The sequence below is a fragment of the Ananas comosus genome, linkage group 20 (genome assembly GCF_001540865.1).
Source record: "Ananas comosus cultivar F153 linkage group 20, ASM154086v1, whole genome shotgun sequence".
Lineage (NCBI taxonomy): Eukaryota > Viridiplantae > Streptophyta > Magnoliopsida > Poales > Bromeliaceae > Ananas > Ananas comosus.
In genome coordinates, this window is record NC_033640.1 from 6,723,870 (window position 1) to 6,743,116 (window position 19,247).

Sequence of the window (19,247 nt, forward strand, 5' to 3'; positions counted from 1 at the left end):
AACGCAAAGACTATAATAATTCTCACATCATGAAACTTTAAAACGCGAAAGTACCTCAACAAGTGATTTTTTTCCCACTCAGCACCCCAAATGTAGTATTTATTGCCTAAACAAAAATTAAATAAAAATAAAATTAAAAAGGGCGCATCGAACCGATATGAAACAAGAAACAAAACAAAACAAAAAGGAAAACAAAAAGGAAAACGTAAAACAAGTCGAAAGCCCTCAGCAATCGCCACTGTAAACTCGCAACATATTTTCGCATCCTTTGCAAAGCCAACTGTGTGGAAATTGACCTTCGTCCGCAGATGCCGGTGTAGCATTATCGTCAGCCTCTTCAAAATGCTACTGCACATGCAACTTCTTTTAAGCGATCTCAGGATATAGCAGACAGACATACTAATCTTCCACACTTCAGGGTATCTTGAAAATCTGCTTTAACCTCACGACGAGCTTCCACTCTTCTATAGACAAATCATCCTACAAACAAACATACCCACAAATTGAAGTGGTTCTCTCATTAAATTTGATCTAAACAACACATTAAATGCGTATTCCAATCAATAAATAATGGCCCTAGCTGGGAACCAAATCTTACCCTATAGTTTGCTTTGAGGATATCGATGGATCTCCTCGAGATGTGACTAACGAGCTCATCGTCCATCTCAAAATGTCTACCGAACATCTTCTGTTGTTCTTCAGGATTGCTCCCTACGATCTGTTCGCACGAGATACGTTGTCCAATCAACAAAAGCATTTTCCAGGGAAAAAGAATGTATGAGAAAATAAAGGGAACAAAACTAAAAAAAAAAAAAAGGACCATGCAACATAATATTAACTTTTTAACTACCTTTATAGCCACCTTCTGCCCTTTCGTAGCCACATCAACCTGTTTGTGGTTAATTTCGATCGAGGCAATCCTCCCTATGTCAATGAAATCCCTTGAAGGGACACAGATAGGAGTACCCACCTGAAATCGCAGCAAGCATAAGTGTAAGTTGATGATGAATCACCATGAATATTCACGACTACAGGGTCTATATAGCATTAATTTCTCACTTAGGATAGTGCGATGCCTGCCGCTATGCTATTTACATGAACTCAAGCGATTGAGTTTAGGAAGCACCTTAAGAATGCCTTCGAGAACATCGACACCCAAAACAATAGGGTCCTTCTTGTTAAAGATGCAGTTCGGCATGATCTTAAGAACACACGGGAATACGGCCTCTTCCGCACTCTCCTTTTTCTTCTCCTCCCTCAAGTTATCAATATATGCCTTAAATTGGTCAAACAGGTGATATATAATATCTGCCACAAAAATCCTCACGCCAGTCTCATCAGCAAGCTCACGAGCATCAGGCATCACTTTGACATCAAATGCCAATATGGTAGCATATTCCTTTCTCCTCTCGAGCATAACACTGGCCTTCATCACGTCCTTCTTGTGGACCGGGCCTATACTAAAGTCGCTGAAGGGAATATTAACAGCTGGACTTTTTAAGAACTCGGTTAGGGCCTCCAAGGACCCAAGTGTGGAGGCTTGGACGTACACGCCCTCACCGCTCTTGTCAATCCGGCTCATGACCTTATTCATGTCATGCATGACTGCTGCTTTTATCTCTTCGAGATCATCACTGGGCTTTACAACATATAGAGCGGTCCCTGCAATCGCGTGTTCAAGTCCCTGAAAGCCAATGGATCATCAGCAATTCATATATAATTCAGGAAAGAGGAGGTAGCAGAGATGAGAATGAACATCACCTGTGCTGAAATTTTCACCCCTTGTGCAGCCTTTAGCTCCTTGTGATGTTGATATGAGCCCTGGTGCAGTTTGGGCAGCAGTTTAATCAGTTAGAAACAATGATACTATAAACCTAAAAACAGAAAACAAGAAATAGACATAAGGGTGCATTTGGCAATCTTTATGTCATTGGTATTTTAGTTTCCTCAGGTGCTATACTGCTATGTGACTGAAGGCACCTGGAAAGTGGAAATTGACTTCGGCATTCTTGTTATTGTTGGTTAGTTTGTAAACTCTATTTAGCGGGGGAAAAAAGGGACGAAAAAAAAAAAATGACAGAAGTCCACAAACACTTTATGCAACCAAAAAAAGGCTCTCTTCTACAACACAAACATAAATGCCTTTATTGTCCGCTCTTCCCCTAGATCACTGTAGGCCCACCAAAATCCTCTTTCTCATGAGTTTTTGCAGATTATCTTGTAAGCGCTTGAAGCTATACATATCTTCTTTCCACTCTTTGTTCTTCTTTTTCTGATATGAGACTTGACCTTCTCCTCTGGCTAAATCTCCTTTCTTCTTTGGTTTCAATCTGTGAGCAAGCTACTACAATTCTCTACCTAGAAAGTTATTTGAAAAGTCATGCATGAATTAGCAGCCTTACAATCTTGAGACATTGTAAAGTCCCAGCAGCCTTATAATTTATTTGCATAGCAGTGCTATCATAGAGAGCTGTCATTGCACTGAATGTATTTACCTCTAGTTTTAGAGATACTATAGATGGTCTAGTTAGTAATATATATAGCATCCACTTTTTCTTTCTGATTCTTGTTTGTCTATACTCTTGAAATTTGGGTGTCAGGAGATGAAGATGGTGTGGTGCATAAACAGGACTACATGAAAAAACAAATATTAAGAATCAAGTATTTAAGTGCCGTGGCATGGGGTCATGCCGAAAACTTGCTGGCACGGTACGGCACAGTGCATGCCGAACCGAGCAGTGCCGATGCTTGCCGATCATAAAAAATTCATGTGTGCCGACACATAATAGCATGAAATATTTATTTTCTTTAGCAACAAAATATACTAATTGTTTATTATGTATTTTTATCAAATCTTTTGAACTTTAGTGAGAAAATTACTTAACTAATTTAAAGAATAGAGGGTTTTGAAATGTGTCATCGGCACAGGGGCTATATCGTGCCGATATCTTGTTGGCACGATACGGCATAGTAGATACAGCCCGTGCCGATAAACACCTAAATCCTTGTTAAGAATGATTTCTATCGTATAGCAATCATAGAGGATAAAATATGTGAAAACCGATAAGAGATGCTTAGGCAAGTCAGTAAAGGACATAAAGTGCAGGTATCAGGGAGTGATTCAGTTTGCAAACAAGCCATAGTATAGATAGAAAGACCAAAATCAACACAATAGCACTTGGTTGACAAGCTTGCCAGAACCAGCTGAATAGCAGAATGACAATAGGAAAGCCAACCCAAATAGTTGGACTGAATGTTGTGATACCCAGTTAACAAATTTGAAGAACAAAAAACTCACATAAAAGCAAATAAAACGAAATTGCAAATGTTGATTTTCGCTATAAGAGAAATTCACGCAGGGCGTACAATTACAATCTCTCCAAAACCAATATTTGAAAATTGCTTGTAAGTTCAAACAGTTACTAATTTTCAAAGTTCACTACTGGTCAGTCAAGTTTCATTTTGTGACCTCGATTTTTTTATGTTCGACATTCAAGACCCTTAATTTTAACTAGGTTTCATCTAAGGGTCCATATGGCATAGCGTTCAGGATACAGTCCACCCATGCAGGACGCGATTCTTTGAGTTTATCATCTGTTTCCACAAAATAATTTTGAGTGGGACCTGCCACATCACTGCAATTATGAATAAAATCTCTGTTCCGAACAGAAAATATGAAAGCATCTCATTGAATAAAGCTGTTGCTTGCATTTAGTTCATTTTTATGCCCGGGCACCATCAATTCACCAGTTCTTCATCTATCTAATACAAGTTGATAAATGCATGGAACACATATGTACTCCGTATGGGCAATTATCATCCTCTAGGCCTCTAATAATAGATATGACTATAGTGAGACTCTAATAAGAATTTAGGGACCACTAATAAGTTCAAGGACGAAAATAAAATCTCTTATAACAGGCAGCCTTTACATTGAAGCCACAAATTTGCTGTTGAAAATCAGGACAAGAAAGCAGAAAAGTACTACCACATATCTAAGAATATAAACTTGGTTGAGTGTTACACAGTAAAAACTGGCAAGCAAAGAAACATCAAACATATCATAGAAGATAGTAACATGCTCACCTTTACTCGAAGCTCCTTCATTGGATGAGGGGTTAACAGAGCTCTAATATTTGTCACAATAGGGCCCTGAATGAAAATTAAATTGCAGTAAGGCTTGGACATTTAAGATAGGAGCACTTACATGTAAATGAACAAGAATAGCAGTTTAAAAATAAGTACCTGCATGCCACACACAACTATTTGATCCCCTTCATGAAGTATACCATTTACCAGCACAACATCAATGGTAGTTCCTAGACCTTCAATAACCTTAACTTCCAGCACAGTGCACTGAAAAATGTAACAGATAGAAACATTTCACCGATACAGCAACTTCTGATATAACATTGAGATACATACTACCAGAGATACATTAACACATGGGTATACATAAACAGACATACACACATAAAATTAAATTCAATTAGAAAAGTAAACAAAGAAATGAAAACTGACAAACGAACTGAATGCTTAGAACAGTTAGGAACTCAAAAGGCAAGAATGCATAATGTAAAGCAAACCTGAACTTCATCAACATAGGTTAGCTTCTCTACCATTGTCTTCTGTGCCCACTGAATCAACAGTAGCAGAAGATCTGGAATCCCTTCTCCACTGCAATAGGATGCATATCACCAGTTATAGAAAAGCAAAGCTTAAGAAAGTGCTATTATACTTTTCACAAATCTCCTGCTCTATTAAACACAAATAGGTATAATCTACCAAAAATGTACCTTATAGCACTAGTGGGTACAATATTAAACGTTTCCCCCATCTCCTTATTTTTGTAGTAAAGAGCAGTATTTAGACCCTGCTCCTTGAATTGTGTTACTATCTGTTGAAAGAACAGGTGTAAACAAATTTAGCCAGTAAGTTTGATGATCCAATCAAGACACAAATAATAGGAAGTAATGCACACTGACTTGAGTAAGTCTCATATTAAACTCCCTTTTAACATCTTCAGACTGTTGTTTGAGAGCCTTCACTATAGGGGCATTAGGACTTCTCTTCCATCCATATAGTCGATCAACCTAGCCATTAGCCAACATAGAAGAAAAATAAACATGAGATGGTGACACCCTCTCAAGCATGCTTGCCCAGAAAGTTCAAGAACTTACTTTATTTAAAGCAACAATGAACTCTGTGTTCCGACTTTTCAAGAGATTCAGAGATTCTATAGTTTGTGGCTCCAACCCATGCATGATGTCCACGACCAATATGGCGATATCACACAAGCTCGAGCCTCTGGAACGCAGGTTAGTGAAGGACTCGTGGCCAGGGGTATCAATAACAAGCAAGCCAGGAACTTTCAGTGTCGCATCCGCCTTTAGCTCCTTGGTTCTCTCTCTAATATTCTCAGTTGGAAAATACGTAGCCCCAATTTGTTGGGTAATACCACCAGCCTCTCCTTCCTGCACATTGGTCTGCCTAATACAATCTAGCAACTTGGTCTTCCCAGTATCAACATGGCCAAGAATGCAACATATGGGTGATCGCAAGTCACTACTACCTTTCTTTGCTTTCTCCTCTGTAGCCTTTATATCTTGCTTTGCAACGACTTCTTTTTCTTTTTTAATGTTGGTGCTGGATTTGCTTTCAAGTTCATTCTCTCCAGTCTTTGAATCATGTGGAGCAACAACCTTCTTGACAGCAGGCTTTGCAGGGGCTTTAAGAATTTCCTGAGGTTCAGGCGGAGCACTCCTTTTAGCGACAGGCTTGGCCTCCGTTTCCTCCTGTTCTTCCTCATCAAACGGACTTGTAGCAGGCAATGTCACATCCACATTGTCCCAGCTCTTTGCATCCCATTCATCTTCATCCTCATCTTCATCTTCTTCCATTGGTTTAGCCTCTTCTGGCTCCTCCTGGTGGCCATCCGCTGTACCATCACCCTCCACACTATGCGATTGCGACTGATCTTCAGCCAATGAATCTTCAACATCCTCCTCGTTATTATCAGGTTCATTGGTCTCTTGCTGAGTCTCAGCCACCTTCTCCACTTCTACAGCCTTTGCCTGAGCCGGTCTGTGCTTCTTTGTTTCGTACTTTGGCCTTTTCTTTACCTCACCACCACCACTAACACTAACACCATCAGCTGCAGGTGCATCGCTCTGAGCAAGGAATTGTTTCCTCATAGCCTCCAACCTCTTCTGCTCTTCTCTTTGCTTTGCAGTCAAGAGCTTGCCCTCCTGCTTCTTCTTCAGCAGCTTCTCCTTTTCCCTCTCTTTCTTTCTCCTTTTAGCCTCCTCCTTAAGCCTCTCGAGATCCTCTAGCCGCTTCCTCTCCTCCTCCTCCCTCCGCAGTCGCTCTTCCTCCTCCCGCTTCTTCCTCTCCTCTGCCTCCTTCATCCTCGCCAGCGCCTCCTGCATCTCCCTCACAGCCTTCGAGGGCTTCTTTCCGGCGGGACCCTTCCCCTTGGCTTCCTCCTTCTTCTCCTCCTTAACCTCCACCGATGCAGCAGATGCAGCAGCAGCTGCTGCAGCCGCCTTCTTCTCTTTCTCCTTCTCCTTCTTCTTCTTCTTCTTCTTTGCTGCGGCGGACTCCGCCTCACCTTCCCCATCCTTCTCCTCACCCTCACCCTGCTCCTCCTGTGTAGTAACTGCAAGAGCGGAATCCTCTACCACAGGAGGGGGTGCAGATGCGGCAGCAGCAACAGCAGGAGCGGAAGTTGAAGGTGGGGCAGGAGGCGGCGGTCCCTCTCCGAGCTCGGCAAGGATCTTATCCAAGTCCTCCTCCTCTTGGGCAGTCCGCCCACTCTTCTTCTTCTTTTTCTTCTGTGATTTCTTCGATGCCGCAGCCTCCTCCGCAGCAGCCGCTTCCTCTTCTTTCTCCTCACCCATTTCCTCCTCGGCCTGCGGCGCAGGCGGTGCCACAGCAGCAGCCGTGGAAGGGCCCTCGCCTAGCTCGGCAACCAGCTTGTCCAAATCCTCCTCCTCCTGGGCGCTCCGTCCACCCTTCTTCTTCTTCTTTTTCTTATTCTTCCCGAAATCAAGATCGACATCGACATCAAGATCCCTGCCCTCATCGCCCCCATCCCCCACGTGGTTATTCTCCACCGCAGGCTTCGGCTCTGGCTCATTATTCTCCTCATCATCATCCTCGCCAAGGGCGTTGAGGGCACTAAACGCGCTCACACCGCTACTACCACTACTCTTCTTAGATTTAGATGATTTTTTCTTACCTGAAAAGACGATCGGAGCGGGATCTTCCTCCTCGTCCTCCGCCGCCGCTGCCGGCGGCGCCTCCTCCTCCTCCACCGCCCCGGCGGCGGCGGCAGCGCCGCGCTGGGCCTTGGCGCCCTTCTTGTTCTTCTTGTTCGCGGCGGGGGCGGATCGGGTCTCCTTCTCCGGCGGCGGCGGCGGCGGGGCGTCGTCGTCCTCCTGAGGGAAAGAGTACTCGTCGTCGTCGATCGCCACGTTCTTCTTCCGCCCCATCGCCGCCTCCGGAGAATTCCCGAAGCTTCGAATAGATCACAAGAAAAACCCAGAGACAGGAAACGGGGTGATGCAACTACGAGGAAGATAGAGAGAAAAGGGGAAGGGGATGAGATCGGAAACCCTAGAAAAGAGACGAGAACCTAGGCCCGTAAAACAAACACTGCAAGGAACCGTCGTTTTTATGGGCTTCCTTTGCATTTAGCTCTCTTTTTAATTATTTCTTCTGCAAATGACCCCTAAAAATTTATATTTATAGGCATGGCCACGCGGGCATTAAGCCGGATAGGAGAGACAAGTCGAACAAGAAAATTCCAATACGATAAATTGATTATCATGTTCTTTTAGTCAAAGGGGATGTTTGGATCCCTCTGGTTAGAATTTAGTTAGATTTATAGTTGAATTCTAGTTAGATTAGAATTAATATTTAAATTTATTAAAGATAAATTAAGATTTAAATATTAATTAGAGTATGAATCTAATTAGATTAAGATAAATATTTAAATCTATTGGATATAAACTAAATATAAATGTAAATATTTATTAGAATAGAAATCCTAAATATACTAGAATTTGGATATGTTTTATTGTAAGCATTATATAAGCACCATGTGGGGTGCTTTTGGAGATAGAGTGTGGCCAAAAAGTTGAAGCTTTTGTGTAGGTTGTATGAGAGAGAGAGAGTTGGCCGGTTGCGTGCACCTAGTGCACAGGTGCACGTGAGAGAGAAAGAGAGTTGTCTTTTAGATTTATAAAAGACGACAGAATGGTAGAAGAGATTCAGAAAAAGGGCTCGAGTTGTAGCTACTCTATTACAGAAGAGGAGTCACGTATAATCTACTCTTATTTAATGAATCTTATTTTACCCGCATATTTTCTGTTTTGGTTTTTTCTCTTTTGTGATTGTATTTAGTTTTTGCTAAGGAGACGGGTTTATGATAAAAATTCGATTTGACGCTTCCGTTGCGGAATCCCAACAATCGGTATCGGATCCACAGCAGTCGGTATCGACGTGAGTTGCATATTCACAAAATCAGATACCGAGGCGAGTACCGGATTCCCAACAATTGGTATCAGAGACGAAGGTTACCGATCTGCGGGAGAGATCGACAAATATGGACACGAAATTCGAAATCGAGAAGTTCGACGGCAAGAACAATTTCGGATTATGGCAGATTAAAGTGTGGGCAATCCTCGTACAACAAGAATTAGATGAGATATTGAACAGGAAGGAGGTGAAGCCGGCGGAGGTCCCGGATGCGGCATGGACGAAGATGGAGTGGAAGGCGTTGAGTACACTTCATCTATTATTAGCAGATGAGGTTCTTTACAATGTAGCCAGCAAGACGACACCGGCGAAGTTGTGGAAGAAATTGGAAGATCTGTACATGACCAAATCCCTGACGAACAAATTGTATCTGAAACAATGACTATTTACGCTGTGGATGCAGGAAGCGACGAGCCTACATAAGCATCTTAACGAGTTCAACAAGGTGGTGGCCCAATTGACTAGAATCGAAGTCAATCTGGATGACAAGGATAAGGCACTGATTTTATTATCTTCGCTGCCGACAACATATGAGCATCTTGTGACCACGTTGCTTTATGGCAAGGAGACAATTAGTGTAGAGGCGGTCACGACGGCGCTTCTCTCAAACGAGATGCGGAAGATGACTCAGAAGTGCGGCACACAGAGCCGGGATACTGCTTTGGTGGTGAGAGCGAAGAAGGAGGCGACAATATCGGCGACAGGAGATCGACAACAAAAGTCGTTATCTGAGGTGGAGTGCTTCTACTGTCACAGGAAAGGGCATATCAAGTGCAATTGTTGAAAACTTCAGGATGATCTGAAGGAGTTAAAGCGACAGAAAGAGAAAACTGTCGTGAATCAGGATGAGAGGTATCAGTGACGGCACAGGCGACAGAGTCGGGGATGATCGATTCTGATGTGCTGTATGCAGCAATCGGATGTGCTAAAATTTCGGATGACGCATGGGTGCTCGATTCGACGTGTTCCTTTCACGTCTGCCTGGAGAAGGAGTCTTTTGCCACTTATAAAACAATCAAGGATGGAAAAGCTCTGACGGGGAACGGGACTGGGTGCAAAATTTTGGGAGTCGGAACGGTGAAGATCCTAATGTACGATGGGGTCGTGAGGACACTGACGGGTTGCGATTTTTCAGCTTCAGGTGGAGCTATCAGGGTCCGAACGAAAGCACAGTCAGAACGGAAGCGAAGACGGTTTGCGTTCCAAAAGTTCGCGGAGGTGCAGTTGCTTGAGGCGAAGCGACGGATGTGACGACATCGAGCGGAGGAGGCAAGCTCAAGGTAGAGCTTGCATGGTGAGTTCAACGCAGTGGTTGAAGACTACAAATCCAACCAAAGTGGAGAATGTTAGGATTTGGTTAGATTTGTAGTTGAATTCTAGTTGAATTAGAATTAATATTTAAATCTATTGGAGATAAATTAAGATTTAAATATTAATTAGAGTATGAATCTAACTAGATTAGGATAAATATTTAAATCTATTAGAGATAAACTAAATATAGATTTAAATATTTATTAGAGTAGAAATTCTAAATATATTACGATTTGGGTACGTTTTATTGTAAGCATTATATAAGCACCATGTACGGTGCTTTTGGGGATAGAGTGCGGCCAAAAAGTTGAAGCTCTTTGGTGGGTTGTACCAGAGAGAGAGAAAGAGAGAGAGAGAGAGAGAGAGAGAGAGAGAGAGTTGGCCGGTTGCATGCACCTAGTCCACGGATGCATGTGAGAGAGAAAGAGAGTTGTCTTTTAGATTTATAAAAGACGAGAGAAGGGTATAAGAGATTCAGAAAGAGGACTCGGGTTGCAGATACTCTGTTGCAGAAGAAGAGTTAGGTGTAATCTTCTCTTATTTAATGAATCTTGTTTTACCTGCATATTTTCTATTTTGATTTTTCTCTCTTTTGTGATTGTATTAGTTTTTATAAAGGAGACGGATTTATGGTAAAAACCCGATTTGACGCTTCCGTTGCGGAATTACAACAATCGGTACCGGATCCACAATAGTTAGTATCGGAGCTGGTTGTGGATTCACAAAATCCGGTACCGAGACGAGTACCGGATTCCCAACACCTGTAATAATAGTTTTTGGTTCAAAATACTATATTTCGGGTGTTTTAATATAAGTAAAAATATATTTCATGTAAAAGCATTTTACAAATGTCATAGAGAAAGTGCTTTCTTGTTTTCTGCTTGCTTCGAGTGAAAAACGAAAACGGGCTACTTTCTAATATTGCAGGTCATCGATCCACTTTCTATATTGATAACATGGTACTCTATAGGATGAGGGTTTTATGGACGTGTTTTTAGCCCATTAACCCTCTTCAAAAACTTTATTCTAAAATTTGACCTCTCAAAATTTTTATTTGTAAAAATATGCTTCAGATAGACATATTGCTGCGACATGGGTTGGAGTATAAATAAAGACGATGAACCATTCGCCGCATGTACAAAAGCAGTGAATGGTTCACCGCCTTACAAAAATTATAACAGTCCCGTAAAAACGATGAACCATTCACCGCATTTATCAAAGCGGTGAATGGTTCACCATATTTCTTCTCTTTTTTTTTTGAGAGAGATAGGTAGCACGCTACCCGCTTCATTTATTTCATTTAGAAATAAACTTAGCTGTAAATGTGAATCAACTAGGATTCAAACTTGGGTCTCGGGTACCAACCACCAAGCCCTTTGCTACTTGCTCTAGGGACGGTATTTCAGTACTTATTTCAGTACTTATCATTTTTGCCCACTGAGAAAGTTGTGAAGATGGGAAATAATTAAAAGCGGTAAATTATTCATCATTTTTAAGGCTATAAATCATTCACTGTCTATAAAAACAGTGAATGGTTCACCGCTTTTAGTCGTTTCCTCCAAACAGCCTGCAATGAGTTTTCAAACTTTCCTATATTTACATAATAGCAACTTTTTTGAGCATTTAAATCACAATAAAAAATACATAGATTGAACTAAACGAACATCAACTACACTTTAACATGAATAAAATAATATAAAAATATAAAAATTATATGTACACAAGATCAGAAATATCAAATATATATCAAAATCCAAAAAGTCCTAACAAAATCAACTCCTGTCCATGCTTTTTCCATACCCTCGCCCTCCTCCCCTACCATATCCACGTCCACATCCATATTCACATTGTCGATCCCATCCTTGAATATCCACATCATCCTCCTACTCAGGGTGTACAAGCTCAATATCATGTATCTGATGAATATGCTCGATGAAAATAGCCCCAACAACTGGCTCCGTCCTCTGCGTCATCCATAGGGTCTTTATTTGAAAAGACATATTCCAAAGGGGTCACCCATCCTAAAACTATTCTAATTCTAACAGGCTTAACCCTCTTAAACTTTTGAGGCTAACCACTACTCTACATGCTATAGCCAGATTTAAGAGGTTTAGCCCTATTACATGTCATATATAATTATTTTAATTCATGGGATGTCACATGCTCATCCTCTTTTAAGCCCTGACATTCTCGTCTTTCACAAGTATCAGACGATATGAGACTCGTCTCACTAGGCTTTAGCCGATTTTGTGGGGAGCCATACTCTATTCACAATGGCCATTAACTAGAAAGTCGCACTCTATTCGTTGTATAACCCTAACTGAGCTGAAACTCATCTCATATTTTCAGCTGGTGATTGGCTCTAATACCAATAATGACACCCTACTTTCTAGGAGGTCATCTGTCTTACGACTACTCTAGCTCTAGCACACTTAACTCTTTTAACTTCTTAGGCCTAAACACTGCCCAAAATGCTATAGCCAAGTTTAAAATTCACAACCATTAGGCAATGTGAGACTCGTCTTAGTAGCCTTAGCCAACCTTGTGGGAGCCATTCTCCACACACAACGATATTTAGCCGGGTAGCCACCATAGTTCCCGGGGGTCACCTATCCTAGAGCTATTCTAGTTCTAGTATGCTTAACCCTCATAACCTCTTAGGCCTAACCACCGCCCAACATACTATAGCTAGGTTTAAGAGGTTTAGCACTTTTATATCTCATATATAGAACGATTCTAATTCTTGGGGAATCACAAAAATAGAGGCCACACATGAATTGCTGCAAGTGTTGATGCTGAAAGTGGTTTACACATTAGCACTCACAATATGTGAGAGAAAAAATAGATCAAGTTTGGAGTGGTTTTTATCTAGCCTATGAAGGTTCATAACACAGGCTCGAGTAATTACACTCACTTAAGATTGCTTTCCAAAGCTGGCAAATTTTGTTGCACTAATATTTCCACCCTCAAAAGGTCATGCTCATCAATGGTGTTTGCATCATATGAAGGCTAATATGAACGTTCATTTTAAAGTAAAGCACTTGCAAAATAAATTTTATAGTATTGAAAGTGCCCAAGAAGAACGGAAGTATTATATTTTAAAGAAAGAGTTAGAGGCTATGGATAAAGATTCTTACCTATGGGTTGACAAGCTTCATGTGGATAGGACGTATCTAGCTAAAGCTTTCGATGATGGTCAATGGATCAACATTATGACAACAAAATGATCTGAAAAGTTTAAACAGGGTGATAAGAGGAGTTCTTAGCTTACCAATTATAGCCTTTGCATTGAAGACATTTCTTAGACTAAATGAATACTTTTTTGTGATATTATGTTAAAGGAGGCATCATTGCCTACTCGCAACTAAAATATTGATAAGACTATCGACAGTAAGATAACATGTGCTAGAGTATATATGGTAATGCAATTTGGAAAGAACGAATTTGATATATCATGGGAAAGGATTTGGAATACCAAGTGAGCATCAACGCGCGGGAGAGATCAATCTACTTGGTAATGTTCAGAGTAGCAACTCACATAAATTTCTTGTTCACATATTTTACCATATTATAGTTCCTTGTACATGAATATAAGTTACTATAGATGACCCATATTCTACTAGCAAATATTACTATAAGGCATGTGCAACTAGACCAATCTTTGTCAAATCATTAGTCGAGAGGTGGAGGAGGAGGAAGCAAACCTTCCACATGTGACACAAGGAGATGACTATCACCTTAATGGATGTAGTTGTTATTGTAGGACTTCGCGTTCTTTGTAAGGCTGTGACAAGAGAAGCATCATACCAGTGGCCATAGCTCTGCGAGCTACTTCTCAGAGTGATTCCAAAGGTTATTAGGAGTAGTGAGATAAAAATAAATTGGTTACACCATCATTTCCCTGACATCCCTCTAGATACGCCTCCTGCGTTTGTACGAGCTACAACACAAGAGTATATGCTATTTCATATAGGATATGATTTGTTGCCAAACCCAAGCGAGAATAGGGTGCATTTGAAGTTGTTTCCATTTTAGAGGTTTTGATAATTGCGGTGAGTTGGCATGGGGTGCAACAACACTAGCTCATGTCCATCAAGCATTAAGGATATGATGTACAACAAGCAAAACTACTGAAAATGTTTTAAAATAATAGTAGACATATGATGTACGCAAAGCTCTCATGCTCTTCTTTATCTCTAAAGACAGGCTATCCTAACCATCCAACAATAATTCCATCATGTTGATGAAAAATAAAACTTTTATTGATCAAAAGCAAAGGATTACAATGGTTGGGAGCCACAAGCATTTTGCTTTGGGTCCTCCACTAGGACTTGACCTCCTAAAGCACATTATGTTTAGCCACTTGGCTTGGGATGAACTTGGATAGATGGATCCGAATGGTCTCTTGGTTGGTATTGAGGAACTTCAAGAACTCAAAACTTTCAGACAAGGTCTCTTTAATTGCCAAAACGTCAAGAAGATATACTACCAAAACTAATGCTTAATAAAACTAGCGAAAAACTACTACTACTTTAAAATCACCTGAAAGTTAGTATATTGTTATTGTTGAAGTGAGATTTTTCTTCTGGTCCCGTATGCGATATTTATAATCTCCACAATTCAGATCAAAATTTGACTTTCCTGATAACCTCAAATCTTATTTGGAAACTGTATCCCAATAATTTCGACCGAACCTAAAACTCTAGGATGTGCCAAATACTATGTGGTTGTGATCATCCATCGCTTCTTCAATCTAATGACCAAAATTTGGAGTCAATAATTGCCCCTCTCATCGGCCAAAACTAGGATGGGACTAAGGTTTTGGCCAAAACGAAACTATTTCCTTTCCACCAATCGTCTGTTTATCCCTGATATGTTTCTACTGGTCAAAAGGCAATTGAAATACCAAAGACTTTGGTCAGCTATGATGAAATTACGCTCTTTTATTTTTTGGTATTTGTTTGAATAGGAGGAAAGGTATTGAAGTAGACTTCAACTTGAGTTTCTTCAAATCGCATGGTTTGGTCGCTCACCACTTTTCTGTACTCCAGCATGTTCTTTTTGGTCAGTGATCTTGATGTCTGCATCCAACGATCTTAGCCCCTTCGTTTGCTCTTAAGCTTTGACTCTCATTCACTGAAAACACTTCTAGGTCTTTGTTAGCTTCTTGATTGTTTTTCTTGGCTAAAGAAGGGAGTTGACCTCAACCCACCTATCCAATAGGTGGATTAGCTAGAATCTTAATGGTTCTTGGCCTTGTTTCCTTTTACTCTCTTGGACTCACAAATTGATGTCCTTGCTACTGCCTTGGGGTCATGAACAACTTGGCCTCATCTTGTGGGTGCTTCTGCACTTATTTGTTCACCACCCTTGCTCCACTTTGTTAGATGTATACCCTAGAAGCCAACTAGGTTGACACATGTATTCTTTTTAGGACATAAATTTGTATTTGATGTTAAATATTATGAATGAATTTGGGTTATTATTTTTATTCATTTTGTGTATGTGTCGATGAATTGTACAAGGAATTAATAAAATGATAACACGTATTCTCAAGAATTGAGAATATGAGATATGTGTCATTGGTGGTTAATTCCTAAATGTTCCCTATCGATGGATCATCACGGGAACAATAATTGATCTGGTGAGATTGGTGTAGAAGTCACTTTCCATTTTGGATAGACGAATCTCGAGTCAATAGTGTGGGGACACTGGAGCGATGTAGGTGGTTATTAGAGAACAACGATACCGAGCGTGACCAACGCGAGAAGTTACGTGGATGTCTACTCACTTGTCAGTGAGTTACTCAATGTTGCAATAGTGTGACCGGTCTCTTGACCTACGGTGCCTCGGCTATTGACAATGAGGTTATTGTAGTTTGACTGTACATACACTTGGTCTGTAGCCATTCGGGTCCTTACGGTGCATGTTGACTGCAGTAGGTTCGTTGTAGAAATAAGGTGTGCACCTATATAGAATCTATCTCCCTTGATAGATAGGGGTGTTAGTCCTATGTGATTTATGAGATCGAGATTAGAAGACCTTGGCCGGGGCAAAGTTAATAATGAAAAAGGGTTTCCGATATTAGAAACTCGAGTTGAATAAATTTGATATATGACAGACGATAAGGTTTGACGAACTATTTCATGATCTCCGTCTAGTCAGGACTTATGATAGAAGGATTACATCACACGGAAACTACGACAAGAAGTTTAGTATTTCATTCTACTAGAATGCCACTATATGCTGCTAGGCATCACTGGTGGATTGGGAGACTCATGAGAATTATCTGGATAATAGATAATTTTTATTGGGCAGAGTTAGAATTGTTCCAACCCACTGAAAAGAGTTTTAGTGATATTGTTGATAGTGATTAAAATATATCTCACTACCAGATAGAATAGAACCTATGGGGTCACACGCATAAGAGGTAGCAACTAATCAAATAGCTGGATCGTGAATTGAATCGCCGGAGGACCTAATTGTCAATATGTTGATAATTGGGCTAATCTATAATTATTACAAATTAGTGGTATTAAAGTGCAAATATTGCTAAAGAGGACTTACTAACAGTTAAGAAATTATGAGAGGACTTATTTACAAATATTACATTATTAATTTGATTTGATCAAATTAGGATTGAGTTCAAGTCGATTTAAATTAGAATTTAATCGATCGAACAAATTAAGAAAATGATAAAAATAAACTTAAGATTTATTCTTATCTTTAATGGTAATTATATTATTATAAAAGGGATTACATCCCTCTTTACAAGATACAAAAGTTTTTAGAAAACCCTAACTGTCATCTCTCTTCCTCTCTCTCTTATTCTCTTTAATCCTTTAGCAAGAAAGACATTTTCTGAAAGGGAGCTAGCACCTCGGTGAGGATATCGATCAGATCGACAATCTCGTGTGGATACTTATAGAGACAGAACACTCGTACGGCTTCAAGAGAGCCAATTCCACGATCATCAAATTGTGGTAAAGATCTACCCGCGCAAAGGTAAAGATTAGATCTTCATTTTTCTCCTTTAATCTTAAACAATATGAGAGATCCTCTTTGCATGGTATTTTTGAGATCGGATCTCAAGTTTTAAAAATCAAATAAGTTTGATTTTCTTTTTCTGCTGCGTTTTATCACACGCAATATTCTAACACACTTAGCCTTTCCCAGGCTAAACAATGGAGCCTTTCATTATCACCAGGGCATTGCTTGGCCAAAATTTTTGCATGGCATTTATTTCACAGTTTATGTTCGATCTTCGAATGATCATCTTCTTGCCCACTTTGGGCCGTACGCACATCACCATGACTTGAGTCGAAAAGTGATCTTCATCTACAAGCTATCCTTCACCTTTAAATGGTTCTCATAGTAAGCGACTCTTTATCTTAGTTAGAACAGATCGACAAACTCATGCCTCTCTAGATTATCTTGTAGCTTAAACATTAAGCCAAAAAAAAGCTAGCCAAATGTACTCATGCTCTGAAATTTGAAGAAAGCAACGATTCTTAGCTACCTTAAACTGAGTCATATATTCTTCCACTGCTTCGTTCGATTGGCGTTGAATTGTGGCTAGATCTATCGGCCAATGACACTTTGGGTTCCACGCGATAGCCCTGCTCCTAGAACTTGGCCTCCATATACTCCCAATTAGTTATGGATCCTAAAGTCATAGATTTGTACCAAGCAAATATAGTTTCTATCAGAGAAAGATGGAAGAGCTACAACTTCAATAATTAATCACCTGTCACTTCCCTGCACTGGGCAGTAAAGCGAGCAATATGTTCCAGGCTGAATTACCCACATTCCCTATAGAAGTTTCCAAAAGAAAATTTTCTAATCTGGCTGTTTTATTGGTGGTCGAACCTGTCATTACGATTTATCGACAATTGCATTGGGCGGATTCACATTCTTCCTAATTTGTTAAGCCACTAGGCACTGCAGCACTAGCAGATGATTGTTTTTAGGCATGTCTTTTCGTGACAAGGCCATCAACTCTGTGAAGCGCTCAACCATTCTTTGCTAAGCGATTATTACGTCCATGACTACTCAGCCTTTTTGTTGTACACCTAAGTGATGACTTCTATCTGGGCCTGGACATCCAGCAGGAATGCCTTCATAGCACCAAAATCGCCAAAATTTAATGCATCCAAAGCAAGCAGAGCTGTGAGAGGTTTTAGCGGCACCGTCAAATCAGGGCCCCCTCTAGATTGCTCGCCTACTGTAAGTGTTAGTTATATGCCCAAAAGCCAATATGGTGACACTAGCTTAAGGGTATTTATATATTAATTATTTATAATTCATAATATGAGGGCAGATATTCTATTCATTTCTATTGTATAGCAGTGCAATGTTGACATGAATCGTCCATAGAGTCTTTGTTTGAAGAGACATATTCCTAAAAGTTAGGAATTTGAGATATGTATTTTTTGTACGAGACTCTTTAAATGCTCCTAGCCAGAGGAATATTACAGGGACGGTGATATTCCGGATAAGCAGGTGTATGCTATGTTTCTAATTGAGGTGATGAATCTCAAGTCACTACTGTAGGGACACTAGACAAGCATACAGGTGCTTATTAGAGAACAAGTACACTGAGCGTGACTATTTAGTTGAACAGTCACATGGTTCTATACTCGCCAGTGACAAGTTCATTGCTACAGTTGTGTGAAGTACTTCTCGGACCTGAGGCATCATAGTTGCTTCACGTATAGGTTGCTACTGTTTGACAGTACTAATACTTAAACTCTAGACACGTGTCTATGTTCGGTACTGATTGGCTGTAGTGATTTATGCGAGGAGGCATGTGAATGCGCAATAAGGAATCCAACACTCTCAATGATAAGGGAGAATGACCTATGTAGTTTATCGGACTCGACTCGGAAAACCCCTGGCCAGGGTACATGGTATGTGGAAAGAGTTTCTAACTGTGTTACCATATTGAGTTGATTTCAGATATTCTAGTCATATAGTCGAATGATAAGGTTTGGCGAGTAACCATAACCTTAGTTCAATTGGGACATTGTATGTTGGAAGAAATTAATCACATAGTAACTGTAAGTGGAAAGGTTCATTCTTCATCACCATTCTGGATTGCCGTGATATATTGCTAGGTGTCACTCACGGACGGTGAGAGAATATGAATGATTCGAATTGAATTGTTCTTATTTATCTATTAGAAGAGTTCTAATTAAATATCAAAGAGTTTGATGTTGAGCTCCACTGCCGAATGGTAATGAACCTATGTGGTCACACACATTAGAAATTGTGTGCACCTGAATCGTTTGGATGAAAGTCGTTCACTAAAGAGTTTAGTGCAAGTGATGAAAATAAAAAGAAGCTGCTTAATTAAATTAGATTTAATTATTCGATTCGGTTATAACTGATAGTCC

The 19,247-nt window shown here is 40.2% G+C and overlaps 1 protein-coding gene across 1 annotated transcript; it reads right to left on the bottom strand.

Moving 5' to 3' along the window:
* On the bottom strand, positions 1-7,720 carry LOC109725436 (eukaryotic translation initiation factor 5B-like). Its single transcript, XM_020254626.1, has 11 exons — positions 5,181-7,720; positions 4,986-5,093; positions 4,797-4,897; positions 4,587-4,677; positions 4,246-4,356; positions 4,087-4,152; positions 1,762-1,821; positions 1,127-1,684; positions 851-970; positions 599-718; positions 1-480 (listed from the first exon to the last, which is right to left on the bottom strand). Exons 1-11 carry the CDS (start codon positions 7,491-7,493, stop codon positions 415-417), a joined length of 3,714 nt encoding a protein of 1,237 aa, XP_020110215.1. The 5' UTR covers positions 7,494-7,720; the 3' UTR covers positions 1-414.